Raw genomic sequence first — 18,632 nt, 5'->3', positions numbered from 1 at the left:
AAATGACACTATCTAAAAGTATACTGGGGCTGTTTGTAAAGATTTTTAGGCAAAACGAAATTAAACTTTATTCCATGAAAAGCAGTTTAAAATGAAACGAAATGCTATAAAAAAATATTTCCAACCAAACAAGAAAAACTATATGAAACACTTGTGTGGCAATGGTAGTAATTTATAATTCTTTGAAGTCCATTCATTGTAAACAGTAGTGCAATTTGGGCGTTCGGAGATTTTCCCCATCTTTTTTTTTGTTTTGAACTAACGAAGAAACAAAATAGCTTTAATTCGTGAAAAAACAAAAACAAAAGATTTTGTCATGGAACAAAGTTAGAAAATTAATGAGCATTTAGCCTAAAAGTTTTGAAACATTTTTTTTTAGAACAATCCAAAAGCACACGAAAAAAGCGAAAGACAAGCAAGATCCGAAAATAAAAAACTGAAGATTAAAACGAGAATACAGATGCAGTGCAGTCTTACAAAAATTCAATGCAGTCTTACAAAAATAAAGGTATAAAGTAACATTCTCAATCCATTCTCTCAAGAATCAATCATACTCAAGAACAAAATTTAGTGTCGATTTGTGAAGTCTATGGCATGACTTGGCACAGGATTGAACCCACGTCGGTTGCTTCTCGAAACAGAAACTTTATTTTATAAAACAGTCCCACAAATCTACGATACTAACGCTTATGTCAACACAGCTTTAACAAAACAAACAAAACTGTACTTAGTAACCTTTTCTACATAATTTCCTTAGAAGGTTTGTTGGCGTGCGAAAGCTCCTAAGAGAAAAAACAACTTTCGAAGCAATCTTTTTTATACTTTTAAGGTTCAATGAATATGCAATCCCAGTACTTAAAATAACTCTCAACATCTTTGATTTTTCTATAATTTTGTATCTGAACCTTTGAACTGAAAGTTCTAGTCATTGTTGCAAGGATTTGACTTTGAAACACCATTGCACAATGGCAGGGTTACATTCTGATGTGGTGACAAAACTTGCTTTTTCCACCGTTTCAACGTATGGTGATATCAAAACAATGTATTAGAGTTCGGTGTTTTACATGCAGTGCAAACAACGTTTGTTCCGGGAAGGGTAGCTGAAAGGAATCCAACTGGCCGTTTTTGTTTAAAGTGTTATATTTAAGACGTCAAAAGAAAACCAGAAAAGAAATTTGATGAAAACAAAAGGAAAGGGGGAGGAAAAAATAGGAGGCAAGATAGAAGGGAGCAAGTATTTGTATTTGTTTTGTTTTTTTAAAATGAGCTCAAATTTCTGTTTCTTTCTCCAAGCAGTGGCGGATCCAAGAGAGGAGGGCGATAAGGACGATCCCTCCCAGAAACACATAAACGTAACTTTATTTACCGTGTTTTTTTGCAAGATCACGACCAAGATCACAAGATCACGATCAAGACATTACTTATCCTTGTGTTTTGTTTTTCAACAACCAGCTTGACTCGGGAGTCGAACCAGGTTAGCATAATTGGAAAGCAATCGCCTTATCCGCTGCGCCATACCACCGCAACACCAGTGGTAGTAAGAAAGCATAAACGCATTAGCTACATCTTTGTTGTGCTTGGACCTGGGAATGAACAAAGACTCATCAGAACAGTAAGGATTTAACTTTCTAGAGGTTGGTGGTTTGGTATTGCCAAGAAAACCTTTTCTGTTCATTTCGCACCATTGAGTCTGTGGCCATCTTCCTTACACAATCAGCAAGTGTAAGAAAGTAAATAAACCGTCACTTATTTTTAGACATGCCTTCGTGCTTCTAAAGTATGTTTTGTTGCATTTATGAGAAATGTGCTTCAAAAATAAACCGTCATTTTTTTGGGATGTGATGTGATAGTTGGGCTGTTGGCAGCCATCACAGCAAAAATTTCCATTTGATTTGCACCAAATCGGTTCACGCTGGGTGTTATTTGAAGTCCCAAGTAAAAATATACTCTAGTGACAAAATAAAAGTACATGACTAAACGTGAGAATCCAGAAATGATGATGTAAATCCTTAGTCTCCTACAAGTCGGTAGTTGTAAACTAAGCAAGCGACAACCGAGCAAGCGACAATTGAGCTAACAACATATCAGTGGCTGAGGTGGGTGAATGATGAAACTGAGCAAGTCGAAACTTGAAATGTCAGAATTCAGCAAAATAAGTTTGACTAGCGATGACCACGCAAATCCGACGTAAGTACGTAAATAATCAAATCCGACGTAAGTACGTAAATCTCATTTGCTAACTTAGCAGTAGCTGAAAATAATGTACTTGCTGAGTTGTGGCATGCCGAGTGGTCTGACGACCTAAATCTTTATCTAAGGTTCAATTGTTGGATTGAGCGCAAAAAGTCAAAAATGAGTGCCATTAATCTCGTTCAAACAACATGGTTCAACTGTGACGACATAAAATAAAAATAATAATATTAAATATTCTGTCAAGCCATAGAGAAATAAAATCTTTCACTTAATTCAGGAGAAAGTAAACTTATCTATCTGTACCACCTGTTCAAAGAAAGTTAAATATACATCTCCGACAGTAGATCTTGTTGAAAAAACTTGGCACTGTAAACCTTACACACGTATGTTATAACCTGCACAGACGGATTTGCTCGTGCATAAAAGTGTTACTTTTGAAATTTCAACAACAATTTTATGTTTTGGTGTCAGACAGAAATTGCAATATAATTATATCCTAGCCTACTTTTGTGCACTCGGATGAAGCACCAACTTATGAGGTCATTAACTTATAAGAAACCGATTGTCAGTGATATCTTATCCGACAAAAACATAATAATACACATAATTTCGAGTTCTGAAATCAAGTTGGTCTTTAAGTCCAAAAAAATCTCAATTCTTTGGATTACAATCGGCGCGGAACCTTTTCTCAAGTTCGCAATCTAAACTATCAGATTTGTCGAGAATTCGGTAACTTTATCTCGTTATCTGGACAATGCATCTCTTCACCCAACTTGGTCTAGCTTCACAGTCAATAAAAATGATTGTTTCACATTATTTCAACATCTAATGACATAGAAACGGTTACTTAAAACGGAAAAAACGGGAGAATTTAATAGCTAGGTGGAAACTTAGAGGTCACAAGAGAAATTTTTCAAAATCTTGAAATCCTTTGTACTTGTTTGCATGCAGATGATGAAAAGGCTGTTTGTACAATCATGTCACCACAAAGCCACGACTAGGTCGTTTAACTTACATTGTAAAAGGGTTTTTCTGATGCTTTTCGACGAACAAAAGAACAGTCTACAACAGTTGAATTTCAGCACAAAAGAGTTAGGTCTTTACAAGCGGCACTGGTACGAAGTTCTGAGTTACATTTCGTGTCCTAATTGACAAGATCACAGCCTTAGGCACAATTCGTGTTAGAGATAAACCACAAATCTTTTCATATCTGGTCAAACAAACGCCAACTTCAGAATCAAGGCACAGAAAGTGGATACGTAACATATTTGTCCAAGCCATCTTCAAACAGCAATTGTTCTCTAACAAGCAGCAACGTACAACTGAAATACCTTCTGTGCACACGCGACATCATCAGCAACTCGCAGCATACAAACAGTAAATAAATTTCACGAATCTGGTGATATCATATAACTTGACTTTGTATGCTTGTAGTAGCCTACAATGACACTCTATTACCACCTGTGTTATATAACATAGAAACACTTTTATTAGTTTCCCACAATCAAAACAAAAAATAATATATCATTTTCCATAATATAGTTGGGGAAGGGGTCTTGAAAATGGAAGAAGGTAAATGGTGTTTGAGATCGAAATAATCTATTTAATGATTTATTGATTAACTGTAGAAAGATTTTGGTTGCACGGTCGCAACATCTTTTCAAGATTTTTCTGTTCTGCAACTCGTAGAAGGTTACCCTTCACAAGATTACTGCAATGAATGTCTTCTAAATGATTGCTATTTTTACTTTTTAACAAATGACGAAAATTACACAACAAACAACATTACTGGTGCATTTAACGCATGGCAGAATTTACCTCAAGGCAATGTGACAACTGCCGAGAGCAGGTATCAAGAATATAACCACAGTGTGACCTCGAGATGGGGAGGGGAGCCATATTACTAAACCCACGCGAGTGATAATAACCAACTGCGTTTGCTGGAAAGAGAAAGCTTTTGAGGACTCGCAGACGTTGGTTCGAACCCTGCAGTGTCGTACATAAGAAAGCCATCGTAATGAGTTTTCCGCGAATGACGTAACGGTCGGTGACGTAAAAATGAGCATGACCCAAAACAACTTGATGTAATTGTGGTCAGCACATCTCAATCATTTTTGTTTCACTTTTTGTCATTAACGTATCTGAGATGCAAAGCGAAATAGCAGCGAGCCCTAACGCATACGTCACTAAACTCCAATGCAACCTCAAAAGATTTAAAGCTGTATCGGTGTGCAAATAAATTCAAGTTCTGCAGAGATAAACTCCTCAAATTAAACTTTCAATATTCTTTGTGTTGACCTTAATTAACTTCAGTGTGGCACCACTACCACAAAAAGGAACTTTTCATCAAAATGTGAGGCATGTCCTGTTATCTTTCCCAAGATAAGCGAAAAATGTCTGCAAACTATCCTAACAAACCACAGATAAGTTTACGCAAGGCCTGCACGTTTGTTTATGACGTAATTGCAGACAAACGTTTTTCATAAACCTGTGCTTGATAACTGATGACAAACAAAGTGTGAAATACATCAATAGTTATTTTTTGTTGATTCATCGTTAAACAATGTCTGATCAATGTTGGTTTAGATTTAAAAACCCCACTCAACCCGTCAGGTTACATGAGCTCAAGATTAACTTTTGAAATTTGCAAATAACACTTTTAAAGGAACATAAATTATGTCGCAAAGTATCAAACACTATCAAAAAGATACTGATTTCTACATTGCGTGTATGTGCAGTTCAACCGCTGAAGATACTATTAGTCGAGTCCTTTCCATTAATTTCACAAAGTGATTGATTGCCTTAAAAAAATTTAGGTTTTAATCAAAAAGTATGAAAGAAGCGGGGGTTGCACTTGTGAGGATACCGAAACTACAAAAAAGTAAACAGAAAAGCTGGATAACGGTCAACAAACTCAAGTTCTTTACCCTGATACAATGCCTGCAGACATTTTCAGTTCGGTTCAGTTTGTTTTTATTTCTGACCATCACAACGGAAAAACAATAGGCTATATGACAAACATAGCAGAGATCTAGAAAAAGGTAGAAGCGATAAAACGCGGACGTTCTAACGTGCATGATACCAAAGCAGGACAATCAGTTTAAAATATGGCACGGTCACAACACTTTAAATTTTGATTTACCAATATTTTGATTCAACTTAGTTATTGCCCGCCATAGGACAGCTTCGTACGAGAATGTTAACAGCCTATGCACCAGCAACCAGTCACATTCTAACCTAATTGAAACGATGTCATCTAATAGCACTTGGATGCAAACATTCCAAAGTGACATGCAAAGATCACGTTTGTGGCAGCACCATGTTACAGTAATTGGTGTTTCAACATATAATTTTCTGCTTTGGTGCATCTGCAGTTGCATCGGGCGTTTTTGGTTTTTTAACATTGCTAAAGCACGCCACCATCTATTTCAACTTCAACGTCGATATACGTATTTTAACCGTAACAATGTTATAATTTTACCAAGTAAAATGAAGTGCTTGTCCGTGTGACTCCCAAGATGACGCCCCAACCAGGGTAAAAACTTTCTATTTCATGATGCGCCTCGCATTTAGCTGGTTAGAAAGCAGCACATGTATCCTGCACTCAAAACTGCCAAGTTTTTGGAGAATTGCCAAGTGAAAACACTTTGAAGAATTTTAGTGGTTTCAAAAAACGCTTTTGCGAGTCTTTAAAGTTTAAAAATGGCTTTGTCTTGTACTCTATAAGCCGTTTACTGTGGTGTGCAAATTGCTTTGTCCACAGGTCCACTGACAAAACGCAATCTAACGACTGCCGTAATGTAATTTTTGATTAAATATTGTATTTTTTTTGTCGTATTCAGGCTTGTTCGAGGTAGTTGAAGATTTAAATTAAGTGAATGGAAAAGCAAGGAAGCCAATCTTCGTGTCCACTTTCAGGCATGTTAATATGTGTCCTTCCAAAGACACTGCAGCGTGCGTTGATAGGTGTCAAATATCGTCCTTCTGGACGTTCAGTGGGCGTTCTCGCCAACAAAACATATTTGCAGACGTTGAATTAACATTACAAGAACACATTTTGCTATATAGGAGCAGATTCGCTGAAAATGCTTCGTTGATGCGAATGAAGAGTTCTCCTTCATCAATTCTTCATCATCCGTCTTTGAACGCTGAACGCAACAACAGCACTGTTCAGAACTTTTCTCGATGTTGTTGAAGCCGGTACATCAAACGGCTTGATCGCAGGCATTGAATCAACGTAAACAAAACTGTTTTCTGGCTGGCAATAGAAAATGCATTGAGCTTCTTAACAAAAGAACACCATGACAAAATTTAAAATGCCAATGGCTGCTGTAAAGCCGAGTGATGGAAGTCCTGGTTCAACGTTCCAAAGGGCGTCGGGTTGACACCGCTCAAGAGCATGTGCCTGTGTCTTCATCAAAGCATGCCTAAAGGTGGACACAAGGACTGGCTTTACTGTTTTTCTGTTTTCTTGATATAATCTTCAACCACTGGCGTAAGCTTGGATACCACGAAAGTAAATTAAAGACGCAAAGTTTTCTGCTTTTTATCATTTTTATATCTTCAAACGTTAAAAGGATGTAAACCGACTCTTATCTACGTTACATTAGCAACAGCATTGCGACTAAGGGATAGTGGAAGTTGAAGCAGCACTGGCATGATACAAACGTTGTGAAACCGAAAGTAAATAAACATTAATCATCAACTGTAAACGTAAAGCTGTCAAACCACTAGAATCACTTCAGACAAACCAACAGTAAACACAAACTGAATACGTAAAGTATCAGTGTTGCCAATTGTCAGTTGTCAAATTAAATTTCTGATATATCTGTCGGCTTTGCTAACTAAAAACAAGCTCTTAAAACCACATTAGTGCTGCCAGTAAGCAACTAATTATTATTTACTTGGCTCAGAATATAAAGTACTGCATTACGATATTGATTCAAAAATAATTAATTAGTTTCCACAACAAGTTTCCAATTCTGTTTTAACAACTGCCAAAATCTAGCCCATTATTTGTACGGTAACAACAGCACAAAAGTAGCTCAAAATCACACAAAATATACATAAAGAATGTATTTATTAACTACTACTTAAACCATCAGCTTACACTAGCGGCTTTAATTCCTAACAGAACTGTCTCCTGTTAAATTTGAAGCTTGCAAGTGTGCATGGCTTGTGGCATCATAAATTTGTATTTATATTTACTGTATTTTAAAACTAGATCACACCCGCACCCGAGCATACTGTAGTCGAGATGCGTACAATATTGACAAACAAAAATCAATAAAGAAAAAGATGTGATTTAAAAGTTATGAATATTTTAAAACGCACTGAAAAGAAATCAAAGATATCCAAAAAATTACTAGTTGGTTTTACATCAAATATAATTATTATCATACTTTCTAAAACCTCGACAGCCTGTTTCACCCTAAAAGGGGGATCATCCGAAGGACCTTATTCAAATAGAATCTAGTAGGTTTTGTAGTTAAAAATAAAATTGTTATGACAGTGACAGCGCGTTATTCAGGTGAGTAGCAACGCGAAATTGCAACACGCAATCTATGACTGAAAGAAAAAAAATTTTCGTTACTTTTAGGGTGAGCTTGAACCCAGGCGCGAATCTAAGAGTTTTTTTCGGGGGGGGCCAGAAAATTTGAAAATCAATTAAAAAGAAAGAAAAGGCTAAACAGTTATGAACAATGATACTACGACATATACGATATGCTATAAAATAGACATTAAAAGAACCATTTTCATCAATTGTGATGCCGAGGGACTAATATCAGCTGTTTAGAAGCTTATCAAACCATTTGATGCGGAAACATACAATTTCTACAATTTTTCACAAAATTTCGGGGGGGGCCCAGGCCCCTTGGGCCCCCCCCATAAATCCGCGCCTGCTTGAACCCGAAGATGATGACATAGGTTAAAACTTATGGAATGCAACTTTCTTGACGACTTTGCCTCAAATTTCAGTAACTAAGTGAACAGCAAAGACGCAGGTAGCCACTTTAACAAGTCGAAATTCTGCCACTGAAATTGACTACAATGCAACCACCAACCAATCAGAACGTGTTATAAGAGGCCACCGTCCAATTGTGACCCTTATAGCACTCATTCAGAGAGTTAATGCTTGTTTTGAACTTTATTTGGAAATTACAGAAGAAAAAGAGCAATAGCAGAGGTGAGAATCGAACACGCGTCAATGAAATGACTACTTTCTAGCCCTAACCCTAACCCCTAAGCCAACCAGCTGACAAAAAATCCATCACTTAATTTGCTTTCTATGATCTTCTTTTCGCCATTTTTTACGTCACTTAAACCGCAGCTTATGATTGGTTGGCGGTTTCATTCTAGTCAATTTCAGTGGCAGAATTTCGACTTGTTAAAGTGGCTACCAAAGACGCAGAAGAGAGGCCCCGAGGCTATGACGTTGCAAACCACAAGACAGATTATATCCAAGCCTATTTTCACCATCTTATTTCTTGTGGCATTTTGCAAAACTTAATGCTTGGGTTTGAGACCATTGAACTGATGCAAATGAAGATACGCGTATATACCGATTTGCTGCGGACAGAAGCGTTGACAGAGAGGGTTCAGGGGGTGTTTTAGACCTGGGCCAGGGATACGTTTAGGGGTCCATAGCCTTTCCTAGGGGTCCGGTAACTTGAAGAAACTACCGCATATTCTTTGGATATAGTGCAATTTCCTTAGAAGTGCTTTGATTTGGAAGTCCAGGGTCTCATTGGTACTGGGCCTAAATTATCTTCAACAGCCCTGGCTGTAAAGTCAAGTTTACAAGATTTTCTAAGTTGGTTTTCAGTTTACCTGAAAACCTAAAGTAGTGGGCAGAAAAAATTTCGAAGGTTTAGACATATTTTTGAATATGGTTTGAACGGGGTCTTAGTGAGAAACTCTTAGGAGTAAGATTTTAACTGAGGGAATTCATCTGGTGATGTATTTTCTCTCAGGAATTTGATGACAAGTTTGTAAAGACAGGATTTCTTCCATCTTCAAAACTGCGCTGAATGTGACCTTCCCAGCTATCATAAAGTTATCGATTTTCATTGTATAAACGTTGTTGGACGGACTTGTTGAGCTGGTATGCTTTTATATATTCTGCAATCTTGCGTCATCAAGCTTGGAAGAACAACTAAGCTTTCACGTCACGACTTTCAGTGAAGCACAAGACCGTAACTTTGTAACAAGTTGCTGCACTCCTGCACTAAGACTTTAAGAGTTTTTACAAAGATTGATTATGCTGATGTGTTTACGCTTATCCATCGCTATAAACAGCGTATGACGTCATAGAGGCTTGATCAAAAACAAACAAGCATGCAAAAGAGCAACGGTGGCTTTTCAATTCTGAGAAGACTTAAGTAGATTGAATAAAATAAGTCCATTATTGTACACAGTCGTTTGCAGTTATACGCAGTTATGTGTCAAGTAGTTATACACAGGCCCGTAGAGAGGCTACATTGGCCCCGGTAACAATGACATTTCCTGGCCCTCAAAACAAGACACCGCTCAGCAAAATGCGCTAACTGTATAACAAAAATATATGAAATGTTTTAAAGTTCCAGGCTCCTGGAAAGGTTTCGGGCCTTTAAATTTACTCCATTCCCAGGCCAATAATAACCCATGAACCCCCCATGTCAACGTTGCAGTATACGTAACTTGTGTATTTCCATTATCCTAACATTACTCTGAAAGATTAACTCGACAGTAACTTATCATTAAGTAAACATTGTGACGTCATTACACAAATATTTCAAACGCAACATAAAGACAAAGGTCAAAGTGTACCCGTCTGGCATTTTTGATCAATCTCATACTTTCAGACAACTCAACAAGTGTTAAAAACAAATAACTGGGGAACAGCTTGTAGAAGAGAAAAACAATTCTCACACGTTTTACTGTTTTGAAGGGGGCAAAACACACTCTGATGTACGAAAAACGGTCAAAATTGCAGCCAAAATATAAGAAGCCACTACGATACCGTATGTAAAACTCGTAACAACGCTACGAAGTGAACCAACACGACTAATCGCAAGTTTTGGGTCAACCTTGAATTGAACACTTGGACACGTTGTAGCGTTGCGATAACTACATCAAGTAAACGTTTATTTACAAACTGATCACAGCAGCTGTAACTAAACATACCTCATAGCTGTCAAATTCATTTGTTATCAAACGTACATCGTAAACACATTGAGATGAATTTAATTATCTTAACAAGATTAAAAAAGAAATCTTTCGCAACATAAAACATTAAAACTATTAAATCAATAAGATCGAATCTGTAGGAAAACCGCGAAACTCAATCACAATCAAGCAAATTCAATAATTCATTAGTGAGGCTATCATTCTAGTGCAGATTGATACCAAGAACAACGTTTGCTGGCCTACCAGATTGGAAAAATATATAATTTTCAACGATTTCTGTCACGATAAAAGCACATATATAAAAACATAAAACATAAATTATAAGAACACATTTCTGTTGGTATTATAAACAGTCTAAGCAGTTTTCGCAGTTCAAACTACATTAATACAATGTCCACAGACCAAAAAAGGAGTGATTTGCAGACTGGAACTTATTTACATCATTCCTCTGGCTTGTGACTCGTCCAAGAGTCGCTTTGATAAAAACTTTACTCACCGACTGCATGAAGACTTCACCCATTTTGATGTCCTCTGGATCCCAATTGTCATAACAATCGCTGACATTGGCAAAGAATTTCTGATGCTGTTGCAGTATTTGAGGAATTTGGAAAAATATTTCGTCAACTAGCCTGGGCTCACATATAGAATGATTTTCCGGTCGCTTTAATGGCTTAAAGTATGTCTGTGATAAAAAATAAACACATTAACCTTCAGCGTTTCCAACTTAATTTCTTGAAATGCATGGTTGTAAACAAAACAATGCAACGGCTTCTTCAAACGCGATTATTGCTCACAATTCGAAGATCAGTTCACCCGGGTCATTTTTGAGTCAAGCGCGACCTGAGCCAAATATAATTATCTTGAATGATGAAGGTGTTCAGCAAAACGCAATTGCAGCAAAAAAGAGGGTGGTCTGTTGCACGCAAACTTGTTACCTTATGCTAACATGGAAAATTTTGGCAGAGTTCTCATATTCATAAATTGAGTAATAAAATACCACAACCAGATTTTGTATAATTTTACTTAAACACAAAAAAAATTACACGTTTTTGGTACAGCACTGCGACCTTTTTACTAAAAATGCTTAGCAAAAAAATTGCATAAGGGAATTTATTAATGTTTTATTTAACTCTAGAATCGATTTTGATTTAAGTGCGTTGTTGAGATACGCCTGGCTGATGATGGCCTTTTAGCTCGAAAAAGATTTATTCGAATTGACAGAAAGTAATGCAAGTGACTTTTAATTTAATGAACCTTTTGCGTGCGGTATTGGAAGACCTTTATAAATTCTTTAAATTTTGATATTTTCTTCGTGATCTTATGCTTTCCCATACACCAGCAATATACTGTGACAGCTAATCATTCTATGCAATTAGTTGCCAGACAGCATGGCCAGTCACGATGCGCAAAAAAAAAATAGTTTAGGGAAATACGATATGGCTTAATATCAATTTTATTTTATTTTTTCTAAAACTTAATAAAAACGTGTTTTTATCGATGATGAATGCCTTACAAAATGTTTTAAAAACCTATTGTTATAGAAAAGCGAAATAACGTTAGTGGATACCCTTGTGGAATTTGAATATAAGGAACTTTTTCTTTCAGGTTTGGCAATTTTTTTGGATAACGGCCGGGTTAAGGTAGGCGATATTTCTTCAAATTGGTATTCAATGTGTGACAGATTGACAAAGTGACAAGTTCTGACACGTAAACTTTCTGCAATTCTATTTCAATTTTTCACAAAAAAAGAAACTTTTTCTTTCTGCACGAACCAGAAAACAACCATTGTCTTGCAGAACGGTACCATGGATCGGAACGCTGATTACCCCATTCCTCTCTTGACATTTGGCGCTCTAACAATCCCCGCAATCACGCGTTTTTTATTGTAAATCAACATCGCAAAACGATTTTCTGGAAGGACCTTAGTACTACTGCACAGTGTGTTCGAGAAAACGTGTCCAAGTTCGATTCTACAATTCTGGCATCCTGATCGCAAGGTGTTTTCCATAATAAACAACAATCGCCATTGTTTACAATATGAGATCTAGTGGCAAGAGCGATTGTACGACGTGCCTGAGGGCGTCGGATCGACACCTATCGAAAGCACGCGGTCACACTTATAAAAAGTGGTCCCGATACTGATATTTCCTGTCTTCTGGTCGACTTTAACTTAATCACTGGACATTTGCGTGGATACGACATGAGAAAAAGAGAAGATCTGGCGTATATTATGACCCGTACAGAATTAATGTCCAAAACTTTCGCAACTTTTTACCTCAAATAAAATACGCAGGGAGTTAACATAGGAAGCTTCTGTCTCAAGCAGGTTGTTCACAACATGTTTCCTCATGTCCTGAAAAAAATAAAAAAAAATTAGCAAACTATTCAAACCTTTCATAAGGAAGCAAAATAACGCTAAAGTTAAGAAATAATTTTAAAAAACTGCAACTTGACGCATATGCTAGACCGTAGGACGTTGGAGCTCTAATTTCTTAAATGCCATAAACTAATAATTGTCAAACCGAACATTCATAATCTTTTTAGTGTAAAGACTTAAGATTAGAAAGTAAATTAAACTTAATCGTTTCCATCAAAGACCGTTAAACATGGATGGTTGTTTCAATGGTTATGATTGTATTTTAAGCTAGAGTTCACAATCCAAGGTTAATAATATTGCAATAAGAACATACACTCTTCAACGATTCATCAAAGAGCACTAGAAGATGGAATGCAGAGACAAAATTTGAATCATTAACTTTTCAACGACCACTTGGCATGACATACTAGCTACTCGTTAGAGAATGTCGCTTCAAACCAAACATAACAATGCTGTGTGTGTATCTATTGACAGGATTCGAACACTTTCACAAGAAGTTCTGCTACTATCAGCAGTAGCACCGCGCTAGCGCCAGTATAGATACAGTGACACATGTTGGAGGCTTTTCATGTGCTGATTGTAGGAAGTCATTCCATTTTCAAGAGCAGGTTTGTACGAACCGGTTGAATGCGACCACTGTATGTTTTAGCTTTAGGATAAGCAACTAAAGGAAGTTTGGCGTTTGAAAGCTCGCAAGGTACAACAATAATTGATTGAATTTTTTGATTGATTGAATTTTTATCCTCGGACTGGGAACGCTTCTTGCAGAGCTTAATCCTGGCAGTTTCGCATACTTGTAGAGGCTTTGAATCACTGACGCAGGCCCGGTCACCGAGATTGACAGAGTGAAGTTTCCGATTGTTGAAGTCTTGTTGCCGTGGAATTATTCCATCCACTAGGTGCCGCTGAATGAAGAGCAGTCCTTAACGTGCGTTGCTCAAGCGCACACCCCGAGAGTCGAACCAGCGCCGCTTGATCTTGAAGCTTCTTCGTTCCAGAAGTGACGCGCTAACCAATAATAATGTTATGGTTTTATTTATTGTCGCTCTACAACAGCTAAGGTCTTTTAGCGACAGAGCTCATGTTTAATTTTATATCAGGTTTACGATGGTATCACATTATTACCTGATTCATTCTCACTGCGTTATGCAAGAAAGCACACTATCGGTACCGTTTTTAAAGTCTTCGGTTTGACTCGACCTGGAATCGATCTCAGATCTACCAGCACCAGAGCCGAAGACGAAACCACTCGGCCACTGAGCTGGTAAACAAACAAGCAATGTTTCACAAAAACAACAAGTAGCGTTTTATGTAAGAATTAGAAAAACCGCCACAAGCTACAGCGAAACATTGTGATGGCTTGAATTGCCAAATAGAATCTTACCAATTTTTCTCTTCCATGAACGTAGTTGTTGTAATCCAATCTGCTATTGGGTTCGCTGCGTCTCATGTTTGCTGGAAGGGTCGACGACATTCTCTCAGTCGAATTTGACAAGGGCTTAGATGAAAGCAAGTTTGATTGGCTTTGAGTATCTTTAGCCAAAAATGAGGGGGCCTGAACTAAACCGGCTCTACGCCCTCCCCGGTCGGTCATTTTCCTGGCCATTCGATCGTTGATATTTTCACTGACAGCTGGCTCACTGCAAGATCTTGTGTGAGAAACAGGCTTTTTAGTGGCTGACAAATTGTCGTTGCTACTGGAGGACATCATCTCATACAGTTTATGAAACTGCTCCTCCTCTTGTTCCAATGCTTTGTCTACAACAACACTGGACGTCTTGGAACTACTTTGTGATGGAGTTAGATCTTCGGGATGTATGGGCTGAAAGATCTTCTCATCTTTAGCACCATTTCTCAATTGTTCTGCTCTCTTTCTTGCTTTGACACTTGGAACTCTTCGAAATGTTCTTGGTGACATGCTTAAATGTTGGTCGCTGTAGATAGAATGAGACATTTCCTCAATTGATTTTGTTACATCTCCAATGCCAGCGTTGTCGTCTATGTTTTCAGTGCCATGGAGAGAAGTTTGTGAGTAGTTTCTGTACTTTGAACTGTTGTCCATTCTACCGGCTTGTTCAGACAAGGCAGGATCGCTACAAGAATTATGTATTGATCCTTTTTCTTGGTTTAGACCCAATTTGCTAATAAGCCCAGCGGATAAAACTGCTTTTGCATTGGGGTCGCTATACGATTTCTTTTTCAAAGCTTTGAGAGAGTTCTTAGACTCAAACTCAGCGAATGCTTGGTTGATGGGATCCGAATCGTCAATTACATCATGCGTTTTGCTGAAGTCGCCTTGATTGGAAGCGTTTTCGCTATAGCCAGATAAATCGCTAACAGAATTATTTGAAGTCGGTTCTTCGTGTCCAGAGCAATTGCATGGGTTCAAATTGTATTGAAAGTCACTGTCAACCGATCCTGTTTCGTTCTCGGTGCTTGTTAAAGATTTCTTGCGGTTTGGAATCGGGTCACTTCGGGATCGGGTTGAATCGCTGTTGCTGCTGCTGCTGATGTTGCTCGAGCTTGAGTTGCTCTGGCCGGCTGCTGAAAATTTGCGTGGTTTTCTGTTGTTGGAGGAATTGGTAAAATCGCTTTGTTCGTTGTCGCGAGACGCGTTATCCAAAGAGAAGTTTGGATAATTAAACGCAGACATGTTCATCGAAATGGGCCTTGAAATTAGATCTTCTTCTATGAAGCAGCCTTCATCTATGTCACCAGGGTTTGTCGATGCACCAGGGCTGAAGCCGTTTGGAGTTCGCGGTAACGCGGTGGATTGTGAGACAACACTTGTCTTTCTCGTCGAAGTCGAGATCGGTTGAAGGCCACTCGACGGCCCAGAGATTGAATTCGCGCGGCAAATACTGCAATCTTCCATCGACTCCGATGATACCGATCCCACGTCTCCTGGTAAACTGTCTGAGCTCATTTGGTCAGCAGACAATGTATTTTCGCTTTGAGATAGCGACGAGTCTACGTACTTGGGAGCAATATACAAAGGGGCGCCCTTGAGATAAATATTTCGCATAGGGAGAATGTCCAGGTCAACGTCATTAAAGCGATATGTCTCGTCAGATTCCTTATCTGTTTTATTGTCTTCGCTAATCGAAGTAATCGATAAATTACTTTCGCTTGTGGTGCTTTCAGATTCTTTCAATTTCGTGTTTTGATTGTCAAAGCGCCATTTAGAAGATGACAGCTTTTCCATCAGATACGGATCCATTCGTCCGTCCAAGGAGCGAGAGCGGATATTTCTCTCCGGTATTTCTATCGTATCTCCACTTCGGATCGAAGCTTGAAGAGTTTCAGTGCTAGTGTGGGGTGATACGTCGCGTAGGTAAAGATTCTGTCCTTGCAACTGGTAGCTGCCTGTAGAAGATCCTGATTGTTTGCGTGATCGCGTGGTCCAGCTCTCAACCGCTTGCTGGTCCACTGGGTCACTTAGGTTAGTTTCTTTCGGTGACGTAGGTAAGTCTTTCCTGCTTAGCATGCGAGAACTGTCGTTGTTTTTTGACTGCTGATTCGGTAACCTTTCCATCTCGTGCACCGTTTCTAAAACATTGTTGGTCATTTTATCCGATTCGGTTGACTGCACATGATTATGGTTGAGTAGTTTTTCTGTAGCTTCGTCTCTGGGCCAAAAATCTTCACTAAGCTTTTTCGCTTTGAGCAGTGGTTGGCTGGAAACTATTTCCTCTGCATCAGGAGTCAGTGACTTGCTTGTTTTTCGGTTATTTACCTTTGCTCGGCGCTGGGGTTGTTGATCGTGAAGAGTGCGGTCAGGTACAGCACTCGAAAGTTTGCCACTGTTGAACAAACTTCGTAACTCCTCCACTTGCTTTGGTCTGCCTCGGGAAGGCAAAGACGACGACTTGTGGATCCGTTCAGAGAGGCCTGAGGTCTTGTCTTGCGGGTTTGAGTTTGCATCGTTATGCTGATTAGATAACGAATCTGTGCATTGATTCAAATAATCAGATCGTCCATCACGATCTTGACGTCGCTTAACTTCCGAGATAGATGAAGTCTGCTTACGTGTAATTGTCATGTCGTTTACCATCCGGGGCTGCTTGTAATTACCTTCATTTGAAGACTTGTTTTGAACTTGTGATAATCTCATCAGTACATTATCGTTATTATTCAACGCGTCATCTGTAGCATTAGCTGGGCTAAAATTCGCCGGGAGCGTCGAATATCTTTCGTCCATCTCTACCAAATGTTGCTTTCGATGTTTAGTTCTGCTTCGGTGATAACCACCAGGCGTTCGCGACGCGTTTGACCGTGAATATAACAATCGATTGTCGCTGTTGGAACTAATTCCTGAATTTGCGGCTTCATTAAGCGCTTTTTGTGAGACGTCGCCCGTTGATTGTGCAGACCGATTAAGCAACAAGTAGTCGGGGGTGTGAGTAGATCGCTGCGCCACGCGGATTCGATGCCGCGTCTTTCTTGTTTGTCGACTGGTCGCCTTTTCTGGAATACCATCGAAGCCCTCACCGTCACGCTGACTGTTCGTAATGCGCTTCGGCATTGCTGGCAAATCTACAGCCGCGTCGCTGCTGCTACTGCTGTCACTCGATCCGCTAGACAACCGGTTTTGGCCTAAGCGCATAGAGGGTCGCTTTATTCTGTCAGTCTTTTTTAGAGGATCGCTCATGAAAACCGTGGATGTTTGATGCACATTTCGTCTGACCTGACTGTTGGTAACGTCTATTGCGGCGCTAGCTTGACCTTTTACGTTAGTGGTGACGACAGGTTGTATATATGCGGGTAAGTACGGTTGCTTTGCTGCTGGTCTATTCTCTTGTAGCCTGTGCATATCTTCTTGCTTTGTGTGTAATTGTTTGCTTTCTCCAGTTGCCCTATATCGTCTTCCTCTCCCATTGTCTGCCGCTTCAGTCAATCCTGCGGTGCGATTCACTTCTGGATTCAATGCAGGTTTGGAATACACAGACACGTAGTCGGGAATGATTCGCGCGCCCGTAGACCGATCAATATTGTCTGAAGCGTTTGATATCTTTCTGACTCTTTCAAAACTCGCATTGTTTTCTACAGAGTTTTCAAAGTCATTCTTTTTATCTTCCTCTAAGTCACGTGACATACTGGCAAGCCTCGGAGCAGCAGAGACGCTTGGAGATTCCTTCCCGTTCTTTTTAGCGATCGCCTCTACGCTCGAATTATAGATTTGATAAAAGTCATCTTCGCCTTCAATCTTGATATCTTCACTGTCACTAGCAAACGGCGAACCGCTGCAAAATCGATCACTTTTGGAATCAGTCCTTCCAATAATAGATTTTGCAGAAGGGCTTTTGATGTTCTTAAAAAGGGCACTTCTGGTACTCATAACGTCAAAATGAGTGAGCAAAACTTTCACAAATAATTCCAAACTTTTAAAGTTAGGTAATGTACGATTGTCTTGAAATGCAATGTTGACATTAAAATCACTGCTTTTGGTACTGAAACATTGTGTTCATTGGAGCTTGGTATCAATTTAAAGCATGAATTCCACCATCAATTTGCTTGATAACGAGTCTTAAAATTTGATAAATTTGACAGACAATTTCTATTTACATAAATATTATCTTGCACTGTAAAGTGTAAATATAGAAAATAAATTCATCTACGAATATATGACAAGTCTAGGCCTACGTTTTATTACCCTCTGCCAGTGGCGTAGTTAGGAGCCATTGTTTATTAAAAGTTTTCAGTTAACGTTGCTTTGCGGCTCACACTTGCTATCAAAAGAGGCAAACTATCATGGCCCCAGGGCGCCGAAAACCCAAGCTACGTTACTTCTGCTAACATTCCTTCATAAAAACTTTTTTGTTAACAGATGCAATTCAAAAGAATTATATCAGTTGAAAAACTTTCCTAGATAACATCTGCAGACGTTGAATCC

At 38.8% G+C, this 18,632-nt stretch overlaps 1 protein-coding gene across 1 annotated transcript in view; it reads right to left on the bottom strand.

Moving 5' to 3' along the window:
• The window catches only part of LOC145782841 (uncharacterized), a 51,506-nt gene extending 33,429 nt beyond the window's left edge, over window positions 1–18,077 (bottom strand). Inside the window, exons 1-3 of the mRNA XM_082594606.1 lie at window positions 14,124–18,077; window positions 12,638–12,715; window positions 10,859–11,044 (exon numbers count right to left, since the gene is read on the bottom strand). Of these exons, the coding sequence (XP_082450732.1) occupies window positions 10,859–11,044; window positions 12,638–12,715; window positions 14,124–18,077 (4,218 nt within the window). The remainder of the gene's footprint in view (window positions 1–10,858; window positions 11,045–12,637; window positions 12,716–14,123) is intronic.
• Window positions 18,078–18,632: the final 555 nt, after the last annotated feature.

Source organism: Aplidium turbinatum, chromosome 14, assembly GCF_918807975.1.
Source record: "Aplidium turbinatum chromosome 14, kaAplTurb1.1, whole genome shotgun sequence".
NCBI lineage: Eukaryota > Metazoa > Chordata > Ascidiacea > Aplousobranchia > Polyclinidae > Aplidium > Aplidium turbinatum.
This window is presented reverse-complemented; position numbering and strand designations above follow the sequence as displayed.